Here is a 17,135-nt window from a genome sequence, read left to right on the forward strand (position 1 = left end):
GTAGTTGTCAAGTCTGTTAGGACATCCACTTTGTGCATGACAAACATGTAATGTTTCCAACAATTGTTTACAGACAAATTATTTCACTTATAATTCACTGTATCACAATTCAAGTGGGTCAGAAGTTTACATACACAAAGTTGACTGCCTTTAAACAGCTTGGAAAAGTGCAAATCAATCCCAGAACAACAGCAAAGGACCTTGTGAAGATGCTGGAGGAAACAGGTACAAAAGTATCTGTATCCACAGTAAAACAAGTCCTATATCGACATAACCTGAAAGGCTGCTCAGCAAGGAAGAAGCCACTGCTCCAAAACCGCACATGGGGGACAAAGATTGTACTTTTTGGAGAAATCTCCTCTGGGCTGATGAATTGTTTTTAACTGTTTGGTCATAATGACCATCGTTATGTTTGGAGGATAAAGGGGGATGCTTGCAAGCCGAAGAACACCATCCCAACCATAAAACGTGAGGGCGGCAGCATCATGTTGTGGGGGTGCTTTGCTGCAGGAGGGACTGGTGCACTTCACAAAATAGATGGCATCACGAGGAAGGAAAATTATATGGATATATTGAAGCAACATCTCAAGACATCAGTTAAAGCTTGGTCGCAAATGGGTCTTCCAAATGGACAATCACCCCAAGGATACTTCCAAAGTTGTGGCAAAGTTGTGGCAAAATGGCTTAAGGACAACAAAGTCAAGGTATTGGAGTGGCCATCACAAAGCTCTGACCTCAGTCCTATGGAAAATGTGTGGGCAGAACTGAAAAGGCGTGTGCGAGCAAGGAGGCCTACAAACCTGACTCAGTTACACCAGCTCTGTCAGGAGGAATGGGCCAAAATGCACCAAACTTATTGTGGGAGGGTTGTGGAAGGCTATCTGAAATGTGTGGCCCAAGTTAAACAATTTAAAGGCAATGCAACCAAATACTAATTGAGTGTATGTAAACTTCTGACCCACTGGGAATGTGATGAAAGAAATAAAAGCTCAAATAAATCATTCTCTATTCTATTATTGTGACATTTCACATACTAATAATAAAGTGGTGATCCTAACTGACCTGAAACCGGGACTTTTTTGATAGGATTAAATGTCAGGAATTGTGAACAACTGAGTTTAAATGTATTTGGCTAAGGTGTATGTAAACTTCTGACTTCAGCTGTATATGGTAAAATAATGGTTAATAAACAACTAAGGGGGGCCCTATAAATTATGTTTTCTCAGTTTTATTTATCTTTGGTCTGAGATTGATATTTTTTTCACTCAGAAACTGACAATTGTTCATAGACAAACAACGGAACAGGATGTTCTGAGTCCATGCCAATGCTTAAATCACATCTGAGGACCTTTTTTTGGGTCTGGAAGATAACGAAAAAAATAGAATTAGATGTGTAATTCCCCCTTAATTGCGCATCTCGCTCTTTAATTGTGCATCTAGCTAGTGAGGAATGTGCTATCTAATGTGCCTGTCTAGCTATGGTTTTGTACTACTGCTGCTCCATTTCATGGGAAAGTTTGCAAATAACAAATAATAGATACAAATTATATACTTCTGCCAGGTAAGCCTACTTTGAAGTTATAATTGAGAAGATTTTCGGGAGAGTATTTCTGTCAACCCACAAGACGGTTATCATATCGACTGGCTACACACGGAGTGATAGACTACCGCGCATCACACAGACCGGCCCACAGACAGACATGAGCATTATTGTTGGAAATTAATTATCAGATATTGTGTTAGTTTGGGCTTTTTAAACTGGCTAACCAGGAATTGGATAATGCCAAAGTGTTGATTAGATAATAGCTGGGAGCTTGCGGTGTCTGATACTTGTGAGATTTGTTTGACAGTTTGTGGTGAAACACGTGAAAATTGCATGTACTTTCAGAATTGTTTGGTGAGCTACTCATAGGTTGGCAGCGAGCTACCTGTTGGAGACCCACGGCCTATACAACGGCCTGTTTGGACAACTCGGTATACCATAGTAGGCCTATAGAGTCTTCGTCATTCTGTGACGATGTGCACGCCACTGCGGGGATCAGCCGCAGGATCAAAGTTCTGCAGAGGGAGTGCAGGGGGGAGCACAGGCCAAACGCCCAAACAGCAGGTTTGAAACTAACACCAACTTCACCCCAGATGGTCACAAGGGCACGTCATTGCCACTGTGTGGATCCACAGTACTATCATGCACGATTTTATGTTGCATTATAATGTATATATTACAATGGAGTCTGTCCTTTATTGTAAGTTATTGTGATCTTACTCTTCACACTATAACAACGTTTATGGCCTCTCTAAAAGTGTACATTAAAAGCAATATAATATATGTCTATAAAATTTCATACGTCACCTATTTTGCGGAATGACTAGTTTAGTAATGCAGATCAGTTAAGAACAAATTCTTATTTTCAATGACGGCCTAGGAACTGTGGGTTAATTGCCTGTTCAGGGGCAGAACGACAGATTTGTACCTTGTCAGCTCGGGGATTCGAACTTAGAACCTTTCGATTACTAGTCAAACGCTCTAACCACAAGGCTACCCTGCCGCCCCAGAAAGAACCATGCTGTTGAGTATTATAGTTGTCAACGATGAATGAAGCTCAGCAACTGTCAAATAAGACCCCCACCATCAGCAGATATAGTTGTACGTCATTTTATCAGTTGATAAGTCATTGTTTAATAGGTGAAGTGGAAGCAGCGGTTCGTCCTGTGTGTGTGTGTGTGTGTGTGTGTGTGTGTGTGTGTGTGTGTGTGTGTGTGTGTGTGTGTGTGTGTGTGTGTGTGTGTGTGTGTGTGTGTGTGTGTGTGTGTGTGTGTGTGTGTGTGTGTGTGTGTGTGTGTGTGTGTGTGTGTGCTGATGATCGAGCTTGACACACACAGTCAAAAAAGAACCCCCACATCCCTATTCAAATGTACCTGCTAATCAAAGTTCAGTGTTTGAAATAGCCAAACATTGTAACTACTACAACTTTTGAACGTTTTTTTATTACAAATATAGTGGTCTGTATTAACACAATATTGTGATATACCTGCATGGTACTAATAATTGAAATAGCATCTATTGTGTTCTATGTCGGCCTAATTATCATACACCTGGCTTATTATCAGAAGATTGTTTAGTAAACAGTCTTGCCGTGGGCTAAAGGCATTGTACGTACATCCAGGTTGGCCGTCTACGCCTGTATATGACTTTTATTCCCAGTTGTATGTACTCTGTTTAGTCTTCACCTGCATGGGTCACGCATGGGGACAGCATTGTCATATGTTGATGAGACCTTGATAGGCCTGAACATGGACAAACAACACCGCTCACTGAAGAATGGGTTTTTTTCTCATGAGTTTACCTCGCCAAACCTTCAAGGGTGTGTTTCAGAGAATGTTTGTTTTGAGCCTTTACGGAGAGTGTGAGGCGGAGAGCGACTTGAGGAGGTGAGAGTATGTTTACATGTTTAGATATTCCAGAGGCGTCCATAGGTAAAAAGGTCAGCGCGAGCCACCTGGAATGCACCGCAACATTCCCCACCCCATGCAGCGTGCAGGGCAACACTATTGGGCGTGTTGGGTTAGTTTCGTAAATTCCTCGGGGGTCAAACCAAGGGTAGACTTACTGTACGCGGTAATACCATTGAAATACTTTACCTGTATGTCACGTGTGTGATTTACTAGCTATCACATATTTTGGGACAAAACTCATTCAAAAGGAATCGACCATGGCAACAAATAGGCTATAGACTACTCTATGCCCTGGTTCATGCTGCGTATTTGCATAGGCCTCATGGAATAAACTTTTTTTAATGTTTACAATCAATATATTCATTAAGAAATATTATAAATGCACGTTAACTACCATAAATGATAATAAAACTAACAACACAATCTGCAATATCTTATTTTTATTTGAGGTAGACAGAGATGAACCAGCATTGATTGAGATCCTTTCCAAAACATGTAAAACAGACATTAACTAATACAACTCAGTCGATCTGCACATACAAATAATACAATTCACTCCTATTGCCTTGAAATAGAAATGTAGGCCTAACCGTAGAAAATAAAACTAACTTCAGATTACCCTGTTTTTCGCAAGACACTAGCCTATTATCAAAACGTTTGACTCCATCCTGGAAAAGTTACAGCCTATTAATCCAAAAAGGCCTAATTCAAAAGTAAATTGTCGAGTTGGTTTCACTCAGGCAGGTGTTAAAAGTTGCAATAAACTTTCCTTTTAGTTGTATGACATGATAAACGTTTTCTATCCTCTGGCCATTTAATAATATAAATACTCCCTCTAATCATCATTCGTCATGTTGGATAACGTCATCTTGCATGAACCATTCCCTGTATAGGTTTAGTTCACGTCTGCTATTTAGACAATAACAATTGGCTATACAGACATGTGTTGACATTACTAGAGTGAATAGCTTTGGGTAATCCACCCGCTCGTGTTTAAATGAGTCATTTCACTGTATATTTCAATTAAAGAACATCGCCAAATCACACACACAACTTCCCGTGTAAAGTAATAATTCTATAGTGCAAAGAGTCAGTAACACATGAACCCTTTCTATCTAACTTACTGACGGTAAAGTCGTTTAATGTCAAAACCTCTATACAAATAAGAAGAAATACATTTTTTTTAAACACTACAAAATAGAAATAAATTCAACAATACTATGTTTTGCCAAGAGGCTCCCTGTATAAACATTATTATAAGGCTCGCTTTGAGATTTGTAAACATGCAAAAGTGCATCACTCCAATAGTCGTGGGTATGAAGTTTTACGACCCTGTACATCCAAACAGATTTTGTGGGGTGGAAAGCAACGTCTCGTCTAGAAAGATGTTGCGCACATCATCCACAGTTGTGCCTTTGTCACCTCGTTTTTTCTCCCTCGAAGTGTGCGTTTCGAAAATATTATTTGAGTTTAAATCATATACAAAACAAACTCCTCTTACAGACGTGTTGCATAACGGGTGGAATAGTCTATTCAAGCATGGATAGGAATGTTTTGACTTATTATCAATTCGTTCACTTGTTCTTCCCATTCGAGTTCATCACTTTGAAGTTCAGTGTCTGCAAGTTGCAGTTTATTTGGTCCATTAGGTCTCGGAACTGGGAGACGCGCCAGGAGAAATGGAGCTGGAATGGTCCGAGTTGTCTTCCAGGTCCTTGGAGGAACCCGTGCTCGAGGCTGAGGCCAGGCCCTCTTTCTCGCGCTTCTTCTGTTTCATCCTGCGGTTCTGGAACCAGATTTTCACCTGCGTTTCGTTGAGCTCGAGGGTGGCGGCGATTTCCACGCGCCTGGCCCGCGTCAAGTACTTGCTGAAGTGGAATTCCTTTTCGAGCTCGGTCAGCTGCTTGGTTGTAAAGTTGGTGCGGATGGTGTTCTGGGGTCCCATTCCATAGTCAGCCACTTTAGCTGTGAAAAAAGAGAGAGAGAGAAGGAAAGAGGGGAGAAACGCATTATAATCTGGAATAGATTGTATGCCTAAAATATGGAAATTGTATGTGTAAAATATGAAAATTGTCCCATATTCGAAGTCATATTAATTTAAATTCACCAATCCGTCGTTAAATGTTTAAGCCCATAAAGAGAAAAAAAGGTGTGATTTGACACCAATACCGCATAAATCATTATTAATGATTAAATGATTTGGATAATGTCATACTAATGTCATACTAAAGGGTTCATCAATTACGCACCCAACCATTTCAAGCCCCAAACTGTTGACTACTGTATATAGGTAAGTTCACAGACTCAACCTCCTACTTCTTTTCCCATTACTCACTCCTGAAGAATGAACTAAAGCTGCCCCACGTTGGGGGAGACATACACGCATTTGATACGTGTACTTCCATATTCCGACGGTAATATTTTACGATCTATGCCCACGGTAGCAGGCCTACTACGTGAGGTTAAAACGTGGGTCGGTGCACTCAATTCAGACGGGCCAAGCATGGCGAGGAAGGAAAGGCTGGGGAATACAATGGAGGACAACTGAAACGAGAACTGGGACAAGTTAAAGATAACAGAGTTGGGTCACTTCCTAGGGCGTAAGAAAGCACGTCTGCTCGATGCATTAGTGCAAAGGCTGAGTAGACGGGGAGAAAATAACACTTCAAGCAAATCTACCAGAGGCATGTCTGGTCAGAGATACCGCTATGACTCGGAATGGTGCTGAGAAATCCCCATATGTTGTGGATCAGAGATAGTGGAGTGAGGCAACACTATCCTCAGTCCTCAGTCATGTCCCTTATGGGGCTGGAGAGTGCATGTGCATTTGCATACCACATCCATTAGCCTACCTGAGCGGTGGGTCGACGTGTTTGGGTCACCTGGTGGACCTAATGAACTTTGAATTACCTTATCTGACAAGAACGTTTCGATTTCGTGCATGGGTCAGATTTTTCTTTGGACTCTCCCATCTCACCTGTTTTAGGGGGGTTCCTCTTGACTTTCATCCAGTCGAAAGTCTTTCCTTGTGGTGTTTGCTCTGCGTCCTTCTCCCTCTCCCGAGAGGCCGAAATGTCAACATAGGTGCTCTGCAAATAACCCCGCTGGTGGTCCTGGCCCTCGCAGCCGTGGTGCTGGTACTGTGCCGCTGGGACAGCCCCCTGCGCCCCGCAGTATGCCCCGGCCAGGGAGCCGTAGTTGGGGCCTACATTGGAGGCGGAAAGGCCCGTTGATTGATAGTACATCCCGTCCTGCTCGTTGATAAAGTATTGTGGGTGTCCATAGTCCGGGTTTGCACACGCTTCCGTCCCATATCCCGCAGTCCCTGTACTGCCATATGGAAGGACCATGTTGGCATGATGCGACTGGGGCTGATGATGATGCGCGTAGCTACTGCTCTGGTGCTGATGTTGGGCCACCACTGCCTGGGCGCTGCCCGCCACGTAAAGCCGTCCATCGCCGTTATCACTTGTTGTGCCGGAGCCCGTTTGAAAAGGGGCCGGGAAGTCTTGGTCCAAGTGGTGGTATCCGGACTTGGGTGAGTAGGCGTTCGGTCCACGGCTACAAATTGAGTACTCTATGAAAGAGTTCATTCTGGAATTCTCCATGCGCAATTGATGACGGAGGATCAACCTGCGTTTCGGGGGATTCCTCCTACCCTGCAACCTCTCGGTATGTCATGTGGAAGAGAAAAAAAGAAGCTTTCACCTCACGGAGAAGTCACCCTGGGATTCCCTATAACACTTTTTTTTAACCTCAGCTGCTGGTCACGTGAGCCGTCACGGCGCCAATGGTGATGGGGACCTCCAGAAGTTTGTCAGCGCACCGCGATCATCGATCACGCGGCTGACATTTGCATGACAAAGCCACTTCAATCAAACCGGCCCATCAATCTGATAACAGCACGTATATGTCAAACCCCTCTGAAGAAACCTCTCCCGAACCGGCAGAGAATGAAATAAAGAAAGAGTTGGATATTCGCTATCCCCCCATTTCGTTTCTCCCCTATTATTGGATTCCCTATACTTACTTTAAAAGTGTAGAAGTCCATTTGGTTAGGCCTATCAGAGGGTTGAGCTATGGTGAGAGGTGGATGCACTTTTCTCATTGCTACAACTAAACACATAACATCCACCATGGCCTGGCCAGCATTACACAACGAGGACTGCATAATGTCATTAGATACTTCTGGCCCAAGCGAAAAGGGCTCACCACAGAACCCAATATCTGTTTTTGGGTTGAAATCTGTTTAACACTCGGATTGGAAGTGACGCCATCGTTTTCAGATCGGTCCCGAGCCTGCATTGGTCTATCTAATTTAATCAATGAGCTGATCTATTACAGAAACGAGGTTAGGCCGACAGCAAAGCCTTCTGGTAGCAGAAAGACCAGCCGAAAGAAGTCAAGATATCTTTCACTGTTACGGAGTCCTTTGTATGTACAGTTCCATAAGTGTTGAATAGAACCTTGTGCTTATGAAGGCAGAAAAAGTATTACTGAGCATATTAAGAGGCACTATACATATGTTGAAATGTGATACATTTTGTCATCCACATTCCACAACAACCAGGACGCCGTCAATAGTGTAATGGGTGAGTTGTCTAGACCAGTGGTTAACAAGCGTAAGGTGGCAGAGGTGAAAAAGAAGAGGAAATGGCAAAGGCTAATGATTAATTGTGGTGACAATAGGTAAGAAAGTCTGCCTGTTCATGAAGCAGCCCACGCTCAAAGGAGGGAGACTGAAGAATCTCTAATATATTTGCTCGTTGATACATGGTGGACGAGAGGGACTAACAATACTACGCCCACAGTAATTTGTTACTTGTCAGGATGTTTACTGTTCGGCTCGCATCCATGAGAACAGGATGGTTGCATTGCGCGGCCAAAAGTTCAAACCAAGTAGCTTGTTGTTTACCTTGGCGATATCTTTTCTCTCTTAAGAGTACTCCCAACATTTTAGTTAACCACCCCTCAAATGTGCTTATCGGTTTAGTAGAGCCAACCCATAGAGTCATTCGATATGCTGCCTCACTGCAAAGTAGTCCTAGTTTTCTAAATATTATTAATTGGTTATATAGTCGGTCTTTATAGGTTTAGTAGTTTACTCAGTTTACAATCATTTTGTCATTGACCATATCGGAAAAATTCAGTATTTTGGTTAACCTCAGCATGTTTCTTCAGAAAACATTGATTGCAAGCAAGTCAACCAGGCCTGGCATTTCTCAGGAGAAAACCCCATCTCAACCTGCTTACCCCCACCATCCCCTCACACACACACAGCACACTGCCCTTGACGAGTGACCCATATCATTAGTTGAGGAGCGTTTTAACGCCTTAATAACAACAATAAAATGATGTGCTATCTTGATTTTGCTTTCTTGTTTCAATTGGAGTTTTAAACTAGAGCTTAATACTTTTATTGACACTCAAAACGGCTGTTCTTATTCTAAACAGCTATGTTTTTTAAACTCACAATCGATCTTTGTTTATTCAATGCAAAACATAGGCTAGATTACATTATATTCTTTATCGACTGTGTTAGACGTGAACTCTAATCTGGGATGTTGTCATTTTCATTAACAATAATCTTATGAAGAAAAAAAAGTAAACTAGCCATGCATTAAAGTAAAACAATGCATACATGTCTATCCTTCACTTTAACATAAAACATTACTTTGTTTTTAAATAATAATTTATTTCTGAAAGTTATTCAAGCTGGAAATGAAAAGTAAAAAAAAACGTCCAAACGCTATTCAATCTACCAATGAGCAAGCGGCCTGCAAAACGTTTTAAAAGCTAGGTGTAAACGAATTGCCCACATTAGGCTGTGTTTGTTTGTGGTTATAGCAGGCCTATTTGTTACATGGTACCTTTCAATAAACACTACAAATTGTTAACAATAAAAAAAAAGGTAGAAAATGAAATAAAAAGCAATAGCCTACAATCATATACAAATACCATTACACGTTGTACACTACGCTCCAGATAAAACTAAATATATATGTTAAACGTTTATTAAAATATTAATTAACTATGGAAATTGTTATTGGTATTTTCACATTGAATGGGCAATTTTCCTATTGGAGGGATTTAATGCACGGACGCATCTGACTATGCATAGGCTACGAATTCCTTCGATCATTTGTGTTCGTTTATTTATGAAAAAACTTTTTGGGATTATTGAAAAAAAATGTAACAGCTAATATGCTCTCCAATATAGCAACGTTCGTGAGTTTATAATAAACATATAATTTACCTTAACACAATCAGTCATTGACATTGCAGACTTTTATAGGCCATTGAGGAAACATTCGGCTACATTTCTGCTGTAAACAAACTGTTGTGGCAAAATCAACAGTTAGCTGCGAGGTTAACGAAAGGTCACCGAGAAAGAAATTTTAATCCATCTAAAAATGAATTCAAATGCAAATGTAAACAGGGATTAGAATCTAACGCTCTGATCATTGCCCCCTTCTTAACACTTCGCAGCATGTAATCCCTTCACAGAAACTGCTAACAAACAGAACAGATACGGCCATACAAGCAAATGGTAATGACACTAGTAGGACCCACCTAGCGGTACGACGAGGTAACAACAACTCAGGGACTTCGAAGTCTTCTTAGCGACGTTTTTAATGCGTCCCATTCCAGCTTGTTTTATCTGTTCAGGAGCATAAAAGTTATCTTTGTAGTACCACTCGAAATGATAACAAAAACATTTTATGAGAACATTATACAAGAATCCATTTGATTTCACAGCCTGTAATCATAATAAAACTATAATGAAAATAGTAGGCTATATTAGTGGTTTATAAGGGAGGATAATAGCGAATGAAAGAGAAACAATAAATACGGCTACATTATGAATATAATTGTATTGATAGCCCAGTGGATTTAAAAAAAGCCCCAATGCTTGAAAGTGGAGAAAGTTATGTTAACATCTTTATGTTGTGTTTAATATGATTCTCTTGCATAAAGCCAAATCATTTTTCCCCCTTTAGTTGGTCTACTGCTCCGTGCAATATTCCAGGGCTGATTCTAGATAAGGAACACTTAGGCCCTAAGTGTAAAGAGGAATCTTTAAGAATGAGTCAGGAATTCCTTTAAGACATGATATTACAGCTGAAGTATAGCCCTAAAACCTCTTCATTTTCCCAGACCATTATGTCTGGTTCACCACGCTCACATGTTAAGTAACTTTGCTTGAGACCTGTGAAGACTTATGTTGGCTCCGTGATCTTCAGCTTAGCAGGTTAACACTGTTTGGTTGCACACAGGAGACCTGGGTTTGTCGTATTGGTGTCGTGGCTAGTGTGAGTCCAAAGGGGGGCAAATATATCTGAGAAGGTTTGGAACACTCTCTTGGGTTATTTGCAGTGTACACTCTGGATCTGAATGTGGCCTTCTATGCTGCCCTTGGGTACTTGTCTGATCCCCAAAGCAGGCTGTGCCCTGTTGTTTTGTTAGCTGACATGAATCACGCAGCAGATGCAGATGGGCGGCTAAAATCATAATCATTACATCACAATCTACAAGCCTTGTTTTGTTAGCAATGTCACTGCAGCCAGACTCTGTTGACTCTACATAGTGGCAGTGGCATCATCCTCTCCTCCATCCTCAAGTGCTCCGATGCTGCGATCTGGCATTGACCAAGGCTCTGTCCCAAATGGCACCCTATTCCCTATTTAGTGCACTGCTTTTTAACCAGGACCCTATTCCCTATTTAGTCCACTACTTTTGACCAGGTTCCATTGGATCCCATAATGCACAATATAGGGAATTAAGTGTCATTTGAGACACAGCCCAAAGGACTCTGCCCAAGTGTTTTTGCAAATGATGATGCAAATGGCGCTATGCGATTTGCGTCAGTATACGCTGCTGTTTTCGTTTCAGCTGGCTGAGCGTGGAGATGCCATCATCACCGGACCCTTATTTTCAGACATGTCCTACTGCCTCCAGATACGGACAACAATATTTACCTACATGCAAAGCTACTGTCCTCCAGCTCTATCCAAGCAAGGAAAGTGTATTTGATGTGTTCTCTCAGGGATGTTAACTCACTCTGTGTACTGTACACACATAGCTTTGACTTTTTTGCATTTTGTCTCACGAGCTTTGAGAAGGTGAACGTAGTGAGGCTCAGAGACACTCATATGGTGCTATGTGTTTTGATATTCAGAATGATAGAAATGAGTGGGGTGTTTGTTGTGTTTCATGGATAGCTTAGTCTCGTAGTATTCTAGTGATATGGACCAGTTGCTCTAAACTCAATATACCATTGCACTATTATATCACTTCTCTAATTTGCCAAATTAATGTACAGTGCCTTCAAAAAGTAATCATACCAACTTGACTTATTCCACATTTTGTTGTGTTACAGCCTGAATTCAAAATAAATATTAAGAATTTTCTCACCGATCTACACACAATACCCCATAATGACAAAGTGAAAATTAAACACAGAAAGATCTCATTTACATAAGTATTCACATCCCTTTGCTATGAAACTCCAAACAGAGCTCAAGTGCATCCAATTTCCTTTTGATAGTCCTTGAGATATCGCTACAACTTGATTGGAGTCCAGCTGTGGCCAATTCAATTATTTGGACATGATTTAGAGCAAAACACACCTGTTTATATAAGGTCCCACAGTTGACAGTGCATGTCGGAGCAGAAACTATAGCATGAAGTCCAAGGAATTGTGAGTAGATCTATGAGAATTGTGATGAGGCATATATCTGGGGAAGGGTATTAAACCATTTCTAGAGTGTTGAAAGTTTCCAAGAGCACAGTGGTCTCCATCATTTGGAAGTGGAAAAAATATAGAAATAACCAGACTCTGCCTAGAGCTGGCCATCCGAGCAAACTCAGCAACAGGACAAGAACGACCTTGGTCAGGGAGGTGACTTGGAACCCAATGACCACTCTGACAGAACTACAGAGTTCCTTGGCTGAGATGGGAGAACCTGCTAGAAGGACAACAATCTCTACAGCACTTCACAAATCTGAGCTTTGTGGGAGAGTAGCCAGACAGAAGCCAATCCTGAGAAAAAGGCACATGACAGCATGCCTGGAGTTTGCAAAATAAAATGCATGTGAAAGACTCTGAGATCATAAGGTAAAAGATTCTGTGGGCCGATGAGACAAAAATGTAAAACCAGGCGCAGCTCATCACCCGTCTAACACCATCCCCACTGGTAAGCATGGTGGTGGCAGCATCAGCAGCATATGGGGGATACTTTTCAGCTGCAGGGACTGGGAGCATCAGCAGCATATGGGGGATACTTTTCAGCTGCAGGGACTGGGAGACCTGTAAGGATAAAGGGAACAATGAATGGAGCTAAATACAGGCCAATCTTTGATGAGAACTTGCTTTAGAGTGCAAAGACCTTTGACTGGGGAGAATTTTTATGTTCCAACAGGACAATGACCCCAAGCATACAGCCAAAGAAATGCTGGAACGGCTTCAGAAAAAGAATGTGAAAGTCCTTGAGTGGCCCAGCCAAAGCCTAGACTTGAATCCTATTGAAAATCGGTGGAAAGACATGCTGTTCACTGCTGCTCCCTGTCTAACTTAACAGAGCTTGAGAAAATCTGCAAGGAAGAATGGGAGAAAATCCACAAATACAGATGTGCAAAGCTGATGCAGACATACCCAAGACAACTCAAAGCTGTAATTGCCACCAAACGGGCTTCTACAAAGTATTGACTCAGGACTATGAATACCTATGTAAATTAGATATTTCATTTTCAATAAGTTTGCATCAATTTCGAAAAAGTTTTCACTTTGTCATTATGGGGTGTGTAGATGCCTGAGAAAAATACATGTAATCCCATTTGAATTCAGGCTGTATCACAACAAAATGAAGGCACTATTATACTGTGATTGATTGATGAAAATGTTGGAGGAATGTGGCCAGGCATCCTGTCACTATGGAATCCATATAGTTGTCTCCACTGCTGGCTAGATATGGTACTGCAAAGGGTAATGTTTTGGTAACCAGTGGATGCTTGATGTTTTTGATTCTACGACAGTGGTGGCCCGCTCATTAGGATGTTAGGGACAACGCCCAGTTTGTGATTGGTCCCAAAAAATAAATAAACACGTATATAAAATTATATAAAGTACCAGTCAAAGGTTTGGATGCAAAAACTAATTCAAGGTTTTTTCTTTATTTTTTATATTTTCTATATGGTAGAATAATAGTGAATACATCAAAACCTATGAAATAACACATATGGAATCATGCTGTAACCCCAAAAAGTTTTAAATAAACCAAAATCTATTTTACATTTGAAATTCTTCAAAGTAGCCACCCTTTGCCTTGTTGAAAGCTTTGCACACTCTTGGCATTCTCTCAACCAGCTTTATGAGATAGTCACCTGGAATGCATTTCAATTAACAGGTGTGCCTCATTAAAAGTTAATTTGTGGAATTTCTTTCATTCTTAATGCAAATTAGCCAATCAGTTGTGTTGTGACAAGGTAGGGGTGGTGTATAGACGATTGCCCAAGTCCATATTATGGCAGGAACCTCTCAAATAACCAAAGAGAAACGACAGTCCATCATTACTTTAAGACATGAAAGTCAGTCAATTCAGAACATTTCTAAAATGTTTAAAGTTTCTTCTACTGCGGTCGCAAAAACCATCAAGCGCTATGATGAAACTGGCTCTCATGAAGACCGCCACAGGACAGGAAGACCAGGAAGGTTACCTCTACAGCAGAAGATACAGTGGGGCAAAACAAGTATTTAGTCAGCCACCAATTGTGCAAGTTCTCCCACTTAAAAAGATGAGAGAGGCCTGTAATTTTCATCATAGGTACACTTCAACTATGACAGACAAAATGAGAAAAAAAATCCAGAAAATCACATTGTAGGATTTTTAATGAATTTATTTGCAAATTATGGTGGAAAATAAGTATTTGGTCACCTACAAACAAGCAAGATTTCTGGCTCTCACAGACCTGTAACTTCTTCTTTAACCTCTTCAACCTATGGGGGCGCTATGTCATTATTGGATAAAAAAAACGTGCCCGTTTTAAGCGCAATATTTTGTCACGAAAAAGATGCTCGACTGTGCATATAATTGCCAGCTTTGGAAAGAAAACACTCTGACGTTTTCAAAACTGCAAAGATATTATCTGTGAGTGCCCCAGAACTGATTTTACAGGCAAAACCGAGATGAAACTTCATACAGGAAATGAGCAGGATTTTTGACGCTCTGTTTTACTCTGGTCTCCTTATATGGCTGTGAATATGCTGTGAACGAGCTTATGCGCTCTGCCGTTCGTCCAAGATGTCTGCAGCATTGTGACGTATTTGTAGGCATATCATTGGAAGATTGGCCATAAGAGACTACATTTGCCAGGGGGCCGTCCGGTGTCCTTTGTCTAATTTGGTGCGTAATTCCCAGTGGCAATTATTTTACCATGCGATACAGAAGGAGACTCATACTTCCAGGAACGATACATCATTGAAGAGATATGTGAAAAACACCTTGAGGATTGGTTCTAAACAACGTTTGCCATGTTTCAGTCGATATTATGGAGTTAATTTGGAAAAAAGTTTGGCGTTTGGATAACTGAATTTTCGGTTTTTTTTTTGGTAGCCAAACGTGACGCACCAAACGGACCGATTTCTCCAGCCCAAAAAAATCTTTCAGGAAACACTGAACATTTGCTATATAACTGAGAGTCTCCTCATGTAAAACATCCGAAGTTCTTCAAAGGTAAATGATTTATTGAATGTTTTTGCTGGTTTTTGTGAAAATGTTGTCTGCTAATGCTAACGCTAAATGCTAATGCTAAATGCTAACGCTAAATGCTAAATGCTAGTTTGCTATGGTAGAGAAGCATATTTTTGAAAATCTGAGATGACAGTGTTGTTAACAAAAGGCTAAGCATGAGAGCTAGCATATTTATTTCATTTCATTTGCGATTTTCATGAATAGTTAACGTTGCGTTATGGTAATGGGCTTGAGGCTGTAGTCGTGATATCGGATCCGGGTTGGCTCGACGCAAGAAGTTAAGAGGCTCCTCTTTGTCCTCCACTCGTTACCTGTATTAATGGCACCTGTTTGAACTTGTTATCAGTATCACCTGTCCACAACCTCAAACAGTCACATTCCAAACTCCACTATGGCCAAGACTAAAGAGCTGTCAAAGGACACCAGAAACAAAATTGTAGACCTGCACCAGGCTGGGAAGATTGAATCTGCAATAGGTAAGCAGCTTGGTTTGAAGAAATCAACTGTGGGAGCAATTATTAGGAAATGGAAGACACTGATAATCTCCCTCGATCTGGGGCTCCACGCAAGATCTTACCCCGTGGGGTCAAGATGATCACAAGAACGGTGAGCAAAAATCCCAGAACCACACGGGGGGACCTAGTAAATGACCTGCAGAGAGCTGGGACCAAAGTAACAAAGCCTACCATCAGTAACACACTACGCTGCCAGGGACTCAAATCCTGCAGTGCCAGACGTGTCCCCCTGCTTAAGCCAGTACATGTCCAGGCCCGTCTGAAGTTTGCTAGAGAGCATTTGGATGATCCAGAAGAAGTTTGGGAGAATGTCATATGGTCAGATGAAACCAAAATATAACTTTTTGGTAAAAACTCAACTCGTCATGTTTGGAGGACAAAGAATTCTGAGTTGCATCCAAAGAACACCATACCTACTGTGAAGCATGGGGGTAGAAACATCATGCTTTGGGGCTGTTTTTCTGCAAAGGGACCAGGGCGACTGATCCGTGTAAAGGAAAGAATGAATGGGGCCATGTATCGTGAGATTTTGAGTGAATACCTCCTTCCATCAGCAAGGGCATTGAAGATGAAACGTGGCTGGGTCTTTCAGCATGACAATGATCCCAAACACACCGCCCGGTCAACGAAGGAGTGGCTTCGTAAGAAGCATTTCAAGGTCCTGGAGTGGCCTAACCAGTCTCCAGATCTCAACCCCATAGAAAATCTTTGGAGGGAGTTGAAAGTCCGTGTTGCCCAGCAACAGCCCCAAAACATCACTGCTCTAGAGGAGATCTACATGGAGGAATGGGCCAAAATACCAGCAACAGTGTGTGAAAACCTTGTGAAGACATACAGAAAACGTTTGACCTCTGTCATTGCCAACAAAGGGTATATAACAAAGTATAGAGTTAAACTTTTGTTATTGACCAAATACTTATTTTCCACCATAATTTTTTAATAAATTCATTAAAAATCCTACAATGTGATTTTCTGGATTTTTTTTCTCATTTTGTCTGTCATAGTTATGGTGTACCTATGATGACAATTACAGGCCTCTCTCATCTTTTTAAGTGGGAGAACTTGCACAATTGGTGGCTGACTAAATACTTTTTTTGCCCCACTGTAGCTGTTGTTAAAATGCACAGATTGCTTTAGAAATCTTCTCAAAGAAACAAACTGTAGTTTGAATTTTTTTTTTTTTTCTGTCATGTTGCTTTGTTGACAATTCCAACCACCCCACGCCCCAGGTTTTCAGCCAATCAGCGGCAGAAACTGTTCTATGACATCACATTACCAGTATTCCCTAATGTCGTCTTAAAATTGTTTTATTGTGGGAAGGGCTTTCTTGTATTTCCCTCCACACACTTTTTCCAAACTTACCCTTCAGATAGATATTTATCTTATTTTCTTCTTTGTTCTTCATTACGTCTTTAAA

At 41.2% G+C, this 17,135-nt stretch overlaps 1 protein-coding gene across 1 annotated transcript; it reads right to left on the reverse strand.

Annotated features, from left to right (window-relative positions):
• Nucleotides 1–3,878: 3,878 nt before the first annotated feature.
• Nucleotides 3,879–7,140, reverse strand: LOC118384779 (homeobox protein Hox-B1-like). The gene is made up of 2 exons (XM_035771510.2): nt 6,431–7,140; nt 3,879–5,418 (listed from the first exon to the last, which is right to left on the reverse strand). Exons 1-2 carry the CDS (start codon nt 7,059–7,061, stop codon nt 5,099–5,101), a joined length of 951 nt encoding a protein of 316 aa, XP_035627403.1. The 5' UTR covers nt 7,062–7,140; the 3' UTR covers nt 3,879–5,098.
• Between the last annotated feature and the right edge of the window lie 9,995 nt (nt 7,141–17,135).

The sequence above is a fragment of the Oncorhynchus keta genome, chromosome 5 (assembly GCF_023373465.1).
Source record: "Oncorhynchus keta strain PuntledgeMale-10-30-2019 chromosome 5, Oket_V2, whole genome shotgun sequence".
Lineage (NCBI taxonomy): Eukaryota > Metazoa > Chordata > Actinopteri > Salmoniformes > Salmonidae > Oncorhynchus > Oncorhynchus keta.

What these genes read in the sequence shown, in the direction of transcription:
- LOC118384779 (XM_035771510.2), bottom strand. Translation starts at nt 7,061, where the DNA reads ATGGAGAATTCCAGAATGAACTCTTTCATAGAGTACTCAATTTGTAGC. An exon ending in GAGGAACCCCCCTAAAACAG is followed by an intron (nt 5,419 to 6,430) that starts GTGAGATGGGAG and finishes CTTTTTTCACAG; the next exon opens with CTAAAGTGGCTGACTATGGA.